General features: G+C 39.7%; 2 protein-coding genes across 2 annotated transcripts; both read left to right on the top strand.

The window, feature by feature from the left end:
* The first annotated feature begins 2,205 nt into the window (after window positions 1-2,205).
* LOC104088896 (5-OH-xanthotoxin synthase-like) lies at window positions 2,206-4,276 on the top strand. The gene is made up of 2 exons (XM_009593657.4): window positions 2,206-3,206; window positions 3,592-4,276. Exons 1-2 carry the CDS (start codon window positions 2,325-2,327, stop codon window positions 4,201-4,203), a joined length of 1,494 nt encoding a protein of 497 aa, XP_009591952.1. The 5' UTR covers window positions 2,206-2,324; the 3' UTR covers window positions 4,204-4,276.
* An 11,554-nt stretch (window positions 4,277-15,830) lies between these two features.
* LOC138907818 (uncharacterized) lies at window positions 15,831-16,640 on the top strand. The gene is made up of 2 exons (XM_070198435.1): window positions 15,831-16,392; window positions 16,462-16,640. The coding sequence occupies exons 1-2, from the start codon at window positions 15,831-15,833 to the stop codon at window positions 16,638-16,640; spliced, it is 741 nt and encodes a 246-aa protein (XP_070054536.1).
* Window positions 16,641-16,924: the final 284 nt, after the last annotated feature.

Genomic DNA, 16,924 nt, shown 5'->3' with positions numbered 1-16,924 from the left:
TTCTTGTTTCTTTTAGATTAATTGTCTGTATGGTGCGACAATCAGAGTCCAAAAAGATTGACCCTTTTTTAGCGGTTCTACCAACAATTATATGGAGTACATTACATGAATATTTAGAGTAATTTGGTATCTTCTCTAAAAAAGAAAAACAGCATATTTATAGGGTGGATCCCAGTTTTATTTTCTCAATTTTAGCATAAACTTTCTATCAAAGCTTATAATGTTGCGGAAGCCGAATATATAGAGAGTGATTAAATCACAACTATTATATTTAAAGGTAGCTAATAAATAGTAAATGAGACAATAATAAAATGAACACCAGAAATTAACGAGGTTCGGCAAAATTTGATTTTTGCCTAGTCTTCGGACACAATCAACTCAAATTTATTTCACTCCAAAAATACAAGTGAAATACTACAAAAGAGAAAGAAGATTCAAATGCCTTAGGAGATAAGAAGGCAAGTGAGAGATGATTTCAAATGAACAAAACCCTTGATATTTATAGAAGGGAAATGGCCTTAATAATGTCATGCATGACATCATATTAAGTGTGAACAAGCAATGTAAATGCATGAAAAATGCATCTACCAACAATGTTGACTCAGATATATTTAGTAAACTGTTGAAACTAAATATTCCACTTTGTCCATTATTTTCTTGGCAGTAGCCACGTGCTCTTCCTCCTCTTTGTCCACGACCACGACCTCTGAATGTTTGGTGGATTTTAACTTCATTGTTGAAGTTGTTACCATTACTTCTTCCTCTTCCATGACCGTCACGGCCTCGTCCTCGTCCATTCCCTCGATAGCTGTTTTCACCTCCATAATCCTTAAAGGATGCCTAAGTTTTAAGAAATTGCTCCAATGACACTTTTTGTCTCCTTTTGATCTTTTCTTCGTGGGCCTGTAAAGAACCCTCCAATTGCTCCACCATCATAGAGTCTAAATCTTTAGTCTCTTCAATAGCACATACTACAAAATCGAATTTTGGTGTTAAAGTGCGAAAGATCTTTTCTACCACACGGACATCTTCTATGTCCTCCCCGTATCTTCTCAATTGATTTACAACAGCCTTCACTTTTGAACAATAATCCGAAATGCATTCGGATTTTTTCATATTTAAAACTTCAAAATCAGCCCTTAGAGTTTGAAGTTTTACCTTCCTCACCTTGTCAACTCCTTGGAGAGAATTTTGTAAAATCTCCCACGCTTCCTTTGAGGTGGTAGCATATGTCACATTCTCAAGCATGGTATCATCCAAATATTGGTGGATGAGCGTGAGGGCTTATTGATCCTTCTTTCTTGTCTTTATCAAGACATCTTTTTTATTTTGAACAGAGCTTCCTCATTATCGGGTTTTGGATACCCTTTGTCTACGATTTCCCACACATCTTGAGAGCCAAAATGGCTTTCATACGTAGACAACATTTCTCATAATTATCTTTTGTGAGACGATGGTACTGAAAAGACAACAGATCATTATTCGCCATGGCTCTGATACCACGTTGTTGGGAAAAACAAATATCTCGCCCAGGAATAATATCCACAATAAATAATAATAACACAAGAGAGTAATAATGACACCAAATCTGTTAACGGGGTAAAATAGAATACCCGAGAGGAGTAATATAATACTACTATAATATTACAATTTTGTAGTGTCAAAAGACTACTACGACTCAAAAAAAATAACATTCTTTATTTTAAATATCTCACCACAATATTACTCCACTCTATTTTCTCACAGACTATTTTACTCTCAGAGCTCTAATATTTCTCTCTTGTTTTAGATGTGTATAAAATGAAGAGCGAACCTACTGTTTATTGCAAAATTTGTCAAACTTCCGGCCAATCAAAATGATTGCACATGCAATTTGCTTTGTAAGTTGTCAAACTTTTTTTCCAGCCGCCCACGTCATTATTACAACTTGTTGTCATCATTTTCTTTCTTTCTTTTTATTAGATGGTCCCACAAACTGTACTTAATAACATATGACAAATATCAAAATTAGAATTTACCAATAATTGAGAATCACATGCGCTCCCTACAAGATATTTATTCATTACGCTATCGTTAGTATGCTGACGAGACAAATATCTTGAAAACCTGCAAAGTATTGATTGCTAGGGGAAAATGGTCATTCTCAAGATTTAATTTTGAGCCTATGATTTTTCTACGTCACCGTCATGGCCTATATGTCAGTCGGATATCAGTTACATCAAGATCCGTATAACCTTAATATGTTTTAGAGATTCTTGTTGTAATTGAAAAGAATCAAAGAAAAAGATCAGTGGTTTGCAGAGGTTGAGGGAAAAATTAACAAAATGATACTCTTTCTAATCTTTGCAGCCTTTCCTATCATTCTTATTTTCCTTCTTCTTAAAGCCAAAAAGGGTGGAAAAACTAATCTGCCACCAGGTCCTATAGGGCTTCCATTCATTGGAAATTTGCATCAATATGATACTTTAACCCCTCATCTTTATTTTTGGAAACTTTCCAAAAAATATGGAAAAATCTTCTCATTGAAACTTGCTTCTGCTCCAATGGTTGTAGTTTCTTCAGCAAAATTAGCAAAAGAAGTACTGAAGACGCACGATTTAGTATTTTGTAGTAGACCTTCTATTCTCTGCCAGCAAAAGTTGTCTTACAATGGTCGTGATATTGTCTTTTCACGTTACAATGATTGTTGGAGAGAAATGAGAAAAATTTGTGTGCTTCAACTATTTAGTCTCAAGAAAGTACAATCATTTAGTCCAGTTCGTGAAGATGAAGTCTCCAGAATGATCAGCAGAATATCTCAACAAGCTGCTACTTCTCGAATCACCAATTTGAGCAAATTTATGATTTCACTAAGTAGTAGTATTATTTGTAGAGTTGCTTTTGGTATTAGGTATGATGAAGAAGCACATGAAAGGAAGAGATTCAATTTTCTTTTAGAAGAATCTGGAGCAATGATGGCTAGTTTCTTTGTGTCTGATTTTTTCCCTTCTTTAAGCTGGATTGATAAACTTACTGGAGTTACAGCTCGACTTGAGAAGATTTTCAATGATTTGGATGAGTTTTATAAAGAACTCATTGAGCAGCATCTTAATCCCAATAGGCCAAAATCCATGGAAGGAGATATTCTTGATATTCTGCTCCAATTGAAGAAAGAGAAATCAACACCAATTGATCTCACTTTGGAGGATATAAAAGCACTTGTCATGGTAATTTCCTATGTCTTAAACCTACCTATATATATACGTATATATTGTGAGGATTCACTAAAATTAACCGGTCACGCTGATGTTAGTACGTTTACTTTAATTAGGTGTAATGATTGTTTGAGTCTTTTGATTTTGTTGGAGATTGATATGATGCCATGCTAGTAGAAAATATAGAGAATTTTTATTGCTAAAGACACTTTTTCCTTGTCATTTGTTATTCTTATGAAACTTTTGTTTTATATAATATAAAATTGCATTGAGATTAGCTTAAATAGAGTGACATGAATAACTTACGGTAGCACAAATTAAATGTGGTCTGTATTTCCTTGAGGCTTCCTCATTAATTGACAACTTTTATTTTCTTTCCCTGTCAATTTCTTTGTAGAATGTGTTACTAGCAGGATCAGACACTAGCGCAGCTGCAGTAGTATGGACAATGACAGCCCTCATGAAGAATCCAAAAGCTATGAAGAAAGTCCAAGAAGAAATCAGAAAATCAGTTGGAAAGAAAAGCAATATTGTGACTGAAGATGATATCCAAAATCTTCCCTATTTCAAAGCAGTGATAAAGGAGTCTTTTAGATTGTACCCACCAGTTCCAGTCCTACTGCCAAGAGAATCAATGGAAAAATCCACACTAGAACAGTATGAAATTCAGCCGGGAACCATAATTCATGTTAATTCATGGGCTATACTAAGGGATCCTGAAATATGGGAAAATTCAGAACAATTTATAGCTGAAAGATTCTTGAATAGCAATATTGATTTTAAGGGCCATGACTTTGATTATATTCCATTTGGAGCTGGAAGAAGAGGATGCCCAGGGATAGCACTTGGAGTTGCATCCATGGAACTTGCATTATCAAATCTTCTTTATGCATTTGATTGGGAGTTACCTTGTGGGATGAAAAAAGAGGACATTGACACGGATGTTAAGCCTGGAATTACCATGCATAAGAAAAATGAACTTTGCCTTATCCCTAAAAATTATTTGTAGATTTTCTACTCGAATTAAGTATAATAACATCATTCTGAATTCAATAATTAAATCACGACTGCGTCTTCTTCTACACCTAGCCTTAACAGTGTTGCATTTTAGTTTCTTTTATGTATAAGGTTATCTTGTGGTGTTGGGTTTTGGGGGGGGGGGGGATGGGGAGGAGTTGGTGAATGAAAAAAAGAAACCGCTTTGCCACTATATATGTGGTTCTATGATGTGGAGATGAGTTAGGACAAGGGTTAAGAATTTTGTTTACCCGAAAAACGGATAGAGTTGAATTTATACGTAGTTCTAAGGACACGTAGTATAACTTGGTACAAATCGAAAAAATAAGTAGAGATATATCGAATATTGACTGTAAAAAGGAATGAATACAAACCCAATTTAAGTAGAGAAAGATTGATAAATGAACAAGATTAATCAATATCCAAAGCCTAAAAAAGATAATATTTGCTATATATGTGTAGATCTCAGTAATCCATGAACGTGAGAGTGTATGAATGTATGAAATGAATCTGTGAATGAATAAATCGAGTCCCCTTTTACAAATGATAGCCACTCTTAATATAGTAGAGGAATCCTACTTTGAATATAATTCAAAATACATAGTGGGGATCCCATGATAGATTAATTAATTGGCTTTTTATTGATTTTCGCCGAGATTCGCTCCCCAAATGCGGCCATAACGGCTCTTTTGTCCCTTGGCTCGAGCCAGAACTCGGCTGCTCTCGATCATGATTGGCCTCTATTCGCTCGACCTCTATCTAGGATCGATCTCGGTCTCGGCTGATCTCGGTCTTGATCGGTCTCTAGTCGCTCGACCTCTATCTGGGCTCGATCTCGGTCTCGGCTAATCTCGGTATTGGTCGGTTTCTTTACGCTCGATCCTTGATATTAAATCGAGCTCGGTATCGGTTGTTCTCTTGGTCTCGAGCTTGATATTGACTCCAGTTCGGCATCAGTCGGTCTCTGGGTCTCGAGCTTGATATTGACTCGAGCCTGACATCGGTTGGTCTCTTGATCTCGAGCTCGACAACACAACTTCACATCACAGCTTATAATAATGACCTTCGGTCCATCATGTTCTAATCTTGATTAAACACACGAAGGGTAAACTCGGTTTTGACCATATACAGATAGTCCCCTTATTTCTCGAAAAGAATGTGGCGAGAAACGATATGATTTGTCAACCTCTGACTAGATACACACTTACGTCTGCGTCGAGCCCGATTGTGACGTATGTGACAAATATCTCGTCGGTCCAGTTACCAAGGCATTAAATGCGCGTCAGTCGATGGTCGGCCATTATCAATTTTGAATCGTCACTGTGAAATCTATAAATAGCCCCCTTCTTCATCATTTCAAACCTTTACCTTCAAATATTTTCATTCCAACCTTCACAGTTCTTCGCCTTCTCCAAAATTCTCTACTTTCAGGTTTTAAAAATTTCTTTACTTGTTCTTCACCAAACACCAAAATATATCAATTTCCAATATTCTTTGTTCTTGAAAATTTAGATGGCCAAGATATCTAAAACCGTTCCTCAGAAAGAGGATGCTTCCTCCTCTCGGCCGACCAGTGAGAAACCGGTGGTGGAGCCACACCTCGAAGAACTCATTCCCTGGGGATGTGTTATCAATTCCGAATTTAAGGTCGAGAAACCCTCATCGATTTCTGGTCAATGTGAGCCGGTATCGATATATATATGCTCGATACCCCAAAGCCTTATTAATTTGGTGAAGAAAGATTGTGGTTGGAAAAACAAAGAGGTTATGATATCGATACCGGAGAAAGCGATCACTACCCACGTGGAAGGGTACTTGAGTATTTACACTTATCCTTTCACGCTGGGTCCCCTCGATCCGGTCATCATCGACTTCTGCAAGAAGTACCAATTGACCCTCGGCCAAATACACCCTTATTTCTGGAGGATTGTAATATTGCTCTGTTTCTTTGTGAGCAAAATCGACGGGCTTCCCTTTACCCTCGACCATCTCGTATGATTATATAGTCCTCTTCTTTACCGAGGTGGGCTGATAAAGCTTCAATGACGGGCCACCAAGGCGTTCACCTCGAGCATAGATGAAGACAAAGATCGGGTTTGGATGAGCCAGTTCGTTCGCGTGAAGACCTCGGACCTAATTCCGGCAGAGAGTATGCCATTTCCCGAGAAATGGAATATGAACCGTAAGTGTGATTCCATTTTTAGTTTTTGTTGTTTTTACTTCTTCATCTTTTCTTATCAGTGTTTTTTTTGACACAGTCGTTGCTTGGATGCCGGGTGCCGTTCCCCATCTCGAGAACTGGGTCAGGAGCCTAGTTTCGACATCAACATATGCCGAGCGCGTATGGCATGATTTGTCGAAGGGCCGGTGGGAGGCTCGTACTCATGGTAAACCTTCCTCTTGGCATACCGATTTGCTTATTGTTCAAGTATTTTTTCAGGCATAAGTTTTACTCACTTTTCTTTCTTTGTAGGTCTTGGAAAAGATTCAATTATGAGACCCCCCTCAGGTGATAAAGAAGTTTTACCGCCTATCTTAAAACCAGAGAAGGTGATTAAGATAAAAAGGGCCTCGGACTCCGAGGGTGAAAAACCCAAAAAGAGAGCGGCTAGTAAACCTAAGGTGAACATAATCCCTTTGACTATGGAGTCGGTCCTGAGTTTAAGGGATGAAGAAGAAGAAGAAGAAGAAAATGATTCCGGGCTGTTGGACCGTGCACGAGCTAGCACCGATGCTCAGAATACTTCAGTATCGGTGAGAGTTGATACTGCTCCGACCAGGCTTGATGAGGTCGAGGAGGGGAGTTCGACCCAAGTTCCAGAGCCGAGGGAGACCGAGGATGTTTTACCTCGGGGCAAAGAGACCGTCGAAGAATCTGCAGATGCCGTTGTACAAACTGAGCTTGAGGCTCCCCAAGACGGAGGTGGCACCCAAAAAGACCTACTCGGGGCAATAGAGATCGGGGATTCCCCCTCTTTCCCTATATTTTCCTAGTCGATGATACGTGACTTGTCACGGGGAGGGAGCCCATTGAGAGGAGGACCCTTTCTGTGGTTATTTCATCGGCCCGAGTAACTTGGAGGCTCCGAAGAAGAGCTCAAGCAAGGTGGGTGCGCCTTGCCTTTTCAACGAAGCCCAACAGGCCTTGAATCGGGTAAGTTCATACTTTCTTTTCCAATTTTCATTCTTGTGTTTTTCTTTCCTTGTATAATCTCTTCTTTTTATTTTTTTAGGCTTCTGTGCTTCATCACGAGGCATTTTTCCAATCCCGATGGGAGCTGAACCGTTACGAAGCCGAAGTTCGAAGGCTTACTGAGGAGAGAGATGCCTTAAAGCTTCTCAGTGAGCAGAGAGAAGGAAAAGTAAAAGGACTTCGGGCTGAGCTAGAAGCATATCGGAAAGAACAAGCTGATCTGGCCGAGCAGGTAAAAAGAATCTTTGAGTTTAATGATATTGACTCAGGAGTGATGGCTAACAGTTCGGTCCCGCAGGTCGAGCAAAAGTTTGATGTGATCAGGCAGCTTCGTGTTGAAGTAGACGTAGTGAAATCGAAGGCCGAGGAATGGAAGAAGAATATGGACCGCCTCGCCTCAGAAAAGGAGACTGCCCGGACTCAACTGGCTTCGGCTGATGGCCAACTCCGAAGCTTGAAAGAGAAATCTTTGGTGCAAGTCAAGAAAATCGAGGAGTTCCAGTCTCGGTTGAGCTCAGCAAATGCTGATCAAAAAAGACTGGCCATAGAACTTGCAGCGGCTAAATCAGAGGTCGAGACTCCGAAGGGACTCCGAACTGACCATCTTCAATTCTGATTTTCGATTGATACTGATTGTGCACATCGGCCCATGTAGTGGCAAGGTATTCTATTAAGTTTTGCTTCCATTGTCGTGAAGTCATCGAGCTTCGTTCGTTCAGTCCTTAAGTGAAAGATTGAACAGCCCAATCGTTCGTCACCGGTGGTAGATCCATTCGTTCCGTTTGGAAATGAGATACGAACTCTCTTAGCATCTCTTTATCTTTTTGCCTTACCTTGAAAAGGTCCGACTTCCTGGTCTCGACTTTTATGGCTCTGGCATGTGCTTTTACGAAAGAATCTGTAAGCATAGCAAAAGAATCGATAGAGTTAGGCAGTAAATTATGATACCATATCATTGACCCCTTTGACAGGATTTCCCCAAACTTCTTCAATAATACAGATTCGATCTCGTCATCTTCTAAATCGTTCCCTTTAATGGCACATGTGTAAGAGGTGACATGTTCGTTGGCGTCGGTCATCCCGTTGTATTTAGGAATTTCGGGCATGCGGAACTTCTTGGGGATCAGTTTGGGAGCCGCACTCAAATATTTTGGAATCTAAGCCTTTTAATACCGATGGTGTCCCCGGGATCTGATCAACCAGGATTAGGTCCGAGGTCTTCACTCGAACAAACCAGCTCATCTAACCCCTATCTTTGTATTCATCTATGCTCGAGGTGAATGCCTTGGTGGCCCGGCATTGAAGCTTTATCAGCCCACCACTATAAAGACGAGGGCTATATAATCTTACGAGGTGGTCGAGGGTAAAGGGAAGCCCGTCAATTTTGCTCACAAAAAAACGGAGCAATATTACAATCCTCCAGAAATAAAGGTGTATTTGGCCGAGGGTCACTTGGTACTTCTCGCAGAAGTCGATGATGACCGGATCGAGGGGACCCTACATGAAAGGATAAGTGTAAACACTCATGTACCCTTCCACCTGGGTAGTGATCGCTTCCTCCGGTGCCAGTATCACAACCTCTTTATTTTCCCAACCACAATCTTTCTTCATCAAATCAATAAGGCTTTGGGGTATCGAGCATATATATCTCGATACCGGCTCACATTGACCAGCAACTGATGAGGGTTTCTCGACCTTAAAGTCAGAATCGATAACACATCCCTCAGGAATGAGTTCTTCGAGGCGTGGCTCCACCACCAGTTTCTCACTGGCCAGCCGAGAGGAGGAAGAAGCCTCTTTCTGAGGAACGGTTTTAGATATCTTGGCCATCTAAATTTTCAAGAACAAAGAAGATGGAAAATTGAAATATTTTGGTGTTTGGTGAAGAACAAGCAAAGAAATTTTTAAACCTAGAAATAGAGAACCTTGGAGAAGGCGAAAAACTGTGAAGGTTGGAATGAAAAGATTTGAAGGTAAAGGTTTGAAATGATGAAGAATGGGGCTATTTATAGATTTCACTTGAAAAATCATATAGTTCTCGCCACATTCTTTCCGAGAAACGAGGGGACAATCTGTATACGCTCAAAATTGAGTTTGCCCTTCGTGTGGTTAATCAAGATATGAACTTGTTGGACCGAGGGTCGTTACTATAAGTTGTGATGTGAAGTAGTGTTGTCGACCTCGAGACCCAGAGACCGACCGATGCCGAGCTCGAGTCAATATCAAGCTCGAGACCCAGAGACCGACTGATGCCGAGGCCGAGTCAATATCAAGCTCGAGACCCAGAGATCGACTGATACCGAGCTCGAGTTAATATCAAGGATCGAGCGTAAAGAAACCTACCAATACCGAGATCAACCAAGCCTGAAATCGAGCCATGAGACAAAGAGTAGTTATAGCCTCACTAGGGAAGAGAATCTCGGAGAAAATTAAGGAAAAACTAATTAATTAATTTAATATGGGATCCCCACTATGTATTTTTAATTATATCCAAAGTAGTATTCCTCTACTATATTAAGAGTGACTATCATTTGTAAAAGAAACTCAATTGATTCATTCGTAGATTCAGACATTCATATATTCTGACATTAAGAGATTATTGAGACTTACACACATATAGAAAATATTATCCTTTTTTGGGCTTTGGATATTGATTCACCTTGTTCATTTATCAATTATTCTTTACTCAAATTGGGTTTGTATTCATTCCTTTTTTACAAGTCAATATTCGATATAATTCTACTTATTTTTTCGATTTGTACCAATTTATATCACATATCCTTAGAACTACGTATAAATTCAACTCTATCTATTTTTGGGTAAGCAGTTTGGCGCCCACCGTGTATACCCAAAAAATGGATAAAGTTAAATTTATACGTAGTTATAAGGACACGTTGTATAACTTAGTACAAATCAAAAAAAAAAGTAGAGATATAGAATATTGACTGTAAAAAGGAATGAATACAAACCCAATTTAAGTAGAGAAAGATTGATAAATGAACAAGATGAATCAATATCCAAAGCCCAAAAAAGGATAATATTTGCTATATGTGTGTAGATCTCAATAATCCCTGAATATGAGAATGTATGAATGTATGAAATGAATCTATGAATGAATGAATCGAGTTGTCGGCTATGTTAGCTTGGAGGAGCAGTGGTGACGCGAGCACTATGTGGTCAGCAACATCAGACTGTATTAGGGAGGCTGCGAGACAGGTGTTAGGGGTCTCGACGGGCGTCTCTGGTGGGCACAAAGGAGTCTCATGGTGGAATGAAGTGGTCCAAGGTAAAGTGGAAGCAAAGAAGGCGGCGTACCTAAAGTTAGTGGGGAGCATAGGTGAGGAGGAGAGGCGAGTATGCATAGAGAGGTATAAGGTAGCTAGGAAGGAGGCTAAGCTAGCTATCACAGAGGCTAAGATTGCGGCTTATGGTCGTATGTACGAGAAATTGGGGAAAAAGGTGGGGAGAAGATGTTATTCCAGCTAGCTAAGTTGAGAGAGAGGAAGGCTCGGGATTTGGACCAAGTGAGATGCATCAAGGACGAAGATGGTAGAGTATCAATGGACGATACCCAGATTAAGAGGAGATGGCAGACTTACTTTTATAAACTTCTGAATGAAGAAGGGGATCGGGATATTGTGCTAGACGAATTGGAGCATTCCGAGAGTCACAGTGACTTTTGGTACTGCAGGCGTATCGAGGTTGAGGAGGTCGTAGGAGCTATGCGTAATATGAGTAGGGGCAGAGGGACCGAGCCAGACGAGATTTCGGTAAAATTTTGGAAGTGTGTGGGGAGAGCAGGTTTGGAGTGGTTGACTAGGTTGTTTAATGTTATTTTTAAGGCGAAGAGGATGCCGGATAAGTGGAGGTGGAGTACGGTGGTTCCATTGTATAAGAACAAAGGTGATATCCAGAGTTGTAACAATTATAGGGGTATCAAATTACTGAGTCATACCATGAAAGTGTGGGAGAGGGTGATTGAAGCGAGGGTGAGGATGACAGTGTCTATATCTGACAATCAGTTTGGGTTCATGCCGGGTTGTTAGAAGGTTGGTGGAACTGTACAGAGAGAGGAAGAAGGATCTGCACATAGTGTTTATTGACCTATAGAAAACGTATGACAAGGTTCCTAGAGAAGTTCTCTGGAGATACCTGGAGGGAAAAGGTGTGTCGGTTCCCTACATTATGGCGATTAAGGACATGTATTATGGGGCTAAGACTCAGGTTAGGATAGTAGGAGGCGACTCTAAGCATTTTTCGGTTATAATGGGGTTACACCAAGGTTCTGCACTCAGTCCGTTCTTATTCGCCCTGGTGATGGACGCATTAACACACCATATTCAAGGGGATGTGCCATGGTGCATTCTATTCGCCGATGACATAGTTCTGATTGATGAGTCTCAAGCCGGTGTTAACGAGAGGCTGGAGGTTTGGAGACAAGCTCTTGAGTCTAAGGGTTTCAAGCTGAGCAGGATGAAGAAGAAATACCTGGAGTGTAAGTTCAGCGCTGAGCCAGGGGAAGAAGGCGTGGATGTGAGGCTTGATTCTCAAGTCATCCCGAGTAGAGGCAACTTCAAGTACCTTGGTTCGGTTATCCAGGGGAGAGAGGAAATTGACGAGGATGTCACACACCGAATTGGGGTAGGATGGATGAAGTGGAGGTTAGCATCTGGAGTCTTGTGTGACAAGAGAGTGCCACCGATACTCAAAGGTAAGTTATATAAAGCGGTCATTAGACCGGGCATGATGTATGGGGCTGAGTGTTGGCCCGTTAAGAACTCACATATTCAGAAGATGAAAGTAGTAGAAATGAGGATGTTACAGTGGATGTGCGGGCACACTAGGATAGATAAGATTAGGAATGATGATATTCGGGAGAAGGTGCATGTGGCTCCCATTGATGACAAGATGCGGGAAGTGAGGCTTAGATGGTTCGGACATGTTCAGAGGAGAAGCCCAGATGCTCCGGTATGGAGGTGTAAGGAGCGGGTTGTGGAGGGCACGAGAAGATGTAGAGGGCGGCCTAAGAAGTATTGGGGAGAGGTGATCAGGCAAGATATGGCAAGGCTCCAGATTTTCGAGGACATGACACTTGATAGGAAGATGCGGAGGTCGAGTATTAGGATTGTAGGTTAGGAGGTAGTTGAGTTGTGCCTTACTTCGTACCATTGTGGGACTAGCCATGTAGGGTTTTTGCCTAAAATAGCTAGTGGCAATGTTGTGTCTTACTATTTCGCTTTTCAGTGCATGTCCTATTTACTAGCTATCGCTTTTGCTTTGCATCTTTTTTCTAGATTTCATGGTGTTCCTATTTTTCTTATGATTGTTGTGGTGATACTAATATTTTCTCCCTTTTCATTGCATCTTTCTTCTGGATTTCATGGTGTTCCTATTTTTCCTATGAGTGCTGTTGTGATACTAATACTGTCTCCTTTTTGTCCTTTTGTTTTTTGGTTTTATGAGCCGAGGGTCTTTCGAAAACAGCCTCTCTACTCCTTCGGGGTAGGGGTAAGGTCTGCGTATACACTACCCTCCCCAGACCCCATTAGTGAGATTTTACTGGGTTGTTGTTGTTGTAATGAATGAATCGAGTCCCCTTTTACAAATGATAGTCACTCTTAATATAGTAGAGGAATCCTACTTAGGATATAATTAAAAATATATAGTGGGGATCCCATGATAGATTAATTAATTGGCTTTTCCTTGATTTCCGCTGAGATTCTCTCCCCAAATATTGCCATAACGGCTCTTTTGTCCCTTGGCTCGAGCCCGAACTCGGCTGCTCTCGATCGTGATCGGCCTCTATTCACTCGACCTCTATCTATGCTCGATCTCAGTCTCGACTGATCTCGGTCTTGATCGGTCTTTATTCGCTCGACCTCTATCTGGGCTCGATCTCGGTCTCGACTGATCTCGGTTTTGGTCGGTTTCTTTACGCTCGATCCTTGATATTAACTCGAGCTCGGTATCGGTCGGTCTCTGGGTCTCTAGCGTGATGTTGACTCGAGCTCGGCATCGGTCGGTCTCTAGGTCTCGAGCTTGATATTGACTCGAGCCCGACATCGGTCGGTCTCTTGGTCTCGAGCTCGACAACACAACTTCACATCACAACTTATAATAACGACCCTCGGTCCATCATGTTCCAATCTTGATTAAACACACGAGGGAAAAACTCAATTTTGACCGTATACATATTTGTACTCTTGTTGATAGAAAATACATGCTAGTTATTAATTAACTAGTTCTTGAACACGTGCGTTGCACATGTATCCTATGCTAATCAATACAAATATTGTAAAATAATATAGATATTTTTAAAATACGTGTACAATGAGTTACATGAAATTTGAAGGAGGAAAATCTAAGCTCAAACTAATGAATGGTGAGCCTATTATATTCAACGACACATAGTATATGTAAGTATGAGCTACGCCGGCTATGGTTGCAAGTGCTTCACGTCTTCAAGTTTGTTCCTTGTGTTTAAACAAATGGTAGCCTCCTCTTTTTATAGTTGCATACATATCAATAAGTTGTTGTCGAATGAAAGTAGTATTTTGTAGAAGCTATACATAAATTCTTTCAACATATGTCTTCCTTGTGATGGCTAGTAAATCATGGTCAATTTAATGGTATACCTGCATGAAATTAGTAGTTAATTGTGATAGAGATACATAATAAATATTGAAATCGGTAAATTTCATTCATATATATATATATATATATATATATATATATATATATATATATATAAATGATAATTGCACGTACACCTAACTTTGTCTGATTCAAAACTACGAGTCCTTTAATTCATTAATGTGATAGGAGAAATTGAATTATGTAAATATAATAGTATCAAATATTATAACATGATAATCACATCTTAGATGTTGGTAATGTTAAGTTTAGAATTTTAATAATGATCAATATCCCTAAAGAAGTCTTGACTAATGTTATATTAGTGTATGCAGATTCTGGTGAGAAACAACATTGCTAAAAGGAATGAAGATCCACTCAACGGCTATGTATCTTGAACCATTGCCTTACACGTAACTCAAAGAAGATCCAGAAACAAGATGAAATAAATGGGAGATAATTTGAGTGGGAAACACAACATAATGGGAGATAATTCGAAGTGTTGCTCTTTTCTTCAATAAAGCATGGAGCATGGAAGCACTCCCTGGGTTTCGGCATGGAGCAGAGCACTCCCTGGATTAATTAATCTAGCCCATATCTCATGAAGGAATCAGAGGCACCTTTCTTGAATCAAATATCAGTAAAATATTGTGGGCATCAATCAAAGATCAATCTACAACAACTCTAAAAACTTGCCTATAAGAAGGTAGGCAAACTCAAGGATTGACTGCGCAACCACACAAATTGTTTCTAAACCTTTCTAGTTCTTAGTACAAACATTGTATTCTTGAGTCTACAAGTGTCATAAAAAGATAGGAAGAAATAGAACACAAAAAGAGAGTTGTGTCAACATTACAAAAGCTATTGTTGCTGAATATTGTTGATGGTGAGCGAACCAAAACTATCACCATTTTAACCTATTATCAAAGATCTAAGGAAACCTTTGTAACCCAAGGGAAACTAAACGTAAGTACCTCACCGGTACTGAACCAGTATAAAAATTGTTGTGTCTTGTTGCCTTGCAGATTTCTTGGTTTATTTCTCTTTAACTATTCACTGTGCAGAATCTAGTCGACTAAACTCATATTTAGTCAACTAAGTTTGAATCGACCACAATTCACCCCCCCTATTGTACTTTCAATTGGTATCAGAGCTAGGCTTACAAACTTTGCTTAAGAACTAGTGAGGAAAAGACCATAGGATCAAACACAGTCGTCGACGCATTATTTCAAGAGGGAACCTCGCAGATACGACCTCCATAATTCAACGGATAACACTTTTCTCACTGGAAAATTCGGATGGAAACATATACTATGTCATATGACATCAAAGTTTGGTGTGTGATCAAAAAGAAAAATCTTCCAGTTCTGCCAAAGAAAGATGAGAATGGTCAAGTCATAGTATCAATTGATCCACTTGACTTAGATGATTACACTAATGAATAAGCTGTTGTCATAACTGTGAATGCCAAATCAAAAACTCTTCTGTATAATACTATCAGTGGAAAAGAGTATGAAAAGATTTCAAGCTGTGACACTGCTAAGGAAATGTGGGATAAATTGGAGGTTACATATGAAGGAACCAACAAAGTGAAAGAAACAAGGATCAATCTTCTAGTTCGTGACTATGAGCTATTTCAAATGAAAGATGCAGAATCAATGGATGAAATGTTCTCCAGGTTCAGCAAAATCCATGGAGATCTAAAATCCCTTGGTAGACCAATCAAAAGCGGAGAATAGGTCAGAAAAATTCTTAGAAGTCTACCCACAATTTGGCATCCCAAGGTTATTAATATGGAATGTCAAGACCTTGACAAAATGTCCTATGATGAACTTAGAGGTGATCTAATTGCCTTTGAGAAAACTCATTTGGAAAGGCAAATTCAACAAGAAAAGAAGAAAATTGTTGATTTTAAAGCAATTGTGTCTGAACCAGAAAATGAAGAGGAAGAGGAAGGAGGAGAACATGATGAAAACATAGCCATGCTCTCCCAAGTTGTAACAAGCATGATGAGAAAAAATAGAAATAATAGGAGAGGTCTATCAAACTTCAGAAAAGGAAGGACGAATAATGAAAATGATGGAAGATGCTATGAGTATGGAAAACATGGACACATTCAAGCTAATTATCTCGAATTGAAGAAGAAGCTCAGCAGGAACCTTCAAAAGAAGAAGTCCTTCGGAACCTGGAGTGATGAAGAAGAATCTGACCATGAAGAAATTACAAATATATGTTTCATGGCCATAAAAGAAGATAACAATAAGAACTCCGATGAGCTCGGGCTCATGGCAGACGAAGGAGCAGATGAGGAAGAAGACTCAGGTGGACTTGGTCTTATGGTAGACGAGGGAACCAGTAAGGTACGTCTTCCTACCTGTCCCAACTGTTATGAACTCTAAGAATTTGTTGATATTGCTCTTGCAGATATTGAAAGAGTTCTAAATGAACTCAGAAAAATCCAAAGAGAAAAGAAAGACTGGGCCTTGAAGTTGGAAGTTTGTGAAATTGAGCGTGACATGCTTCAAGATGAAGTTAATGAACCTCAACTTCAATTGAATGGATTACGAAAATCCACAATTCATAGTTCTGTCAAATCAAATTAGACTGTTCTTCATATATCTGTAATTAGAACTAGAAACTCTCAGGCATGCTCTTATTGTTGTAAAAATGGTCACAACACTAACCAGTGCAGGAACAGAATCAGAGCAGAAAGGGGCTCTGAAAATCCCAAAAATCCGCCGTGTTTTTATTGTGGAAAACTTGGTCACACTTCTAACCGTTGTAGGTTCAAGGAAAACAGGAGATGGGTTTGGCGACCTAAGTCTTGTATTCAAGCTAACACTCAGAAATCAAACCATTTAGGACCCAAGCAGGTTTGGGTACCTAA

The sequence above is a fragment of the Nicotiana tomentosiformis genome, chromosome 3 (assembly GCF_000390325.3).
Source record: "Nicotiana tomentosiformis chromosome 3, ASM39032v3, whole genome shotgun sequence".
Classification (NCBI taxonomy): Eukaryota; Viridiplantae; Streptophyta; class Magnoliopsida; order Solanales; family Solanaceae; genus Nicotiana; species Nicotiana tomentosiformis.
The sequence above is the reverse complement of the archived record's forward strand: the minus strand, read 5'-3'. Positions and strand labels throughout refer to the sequence as shown.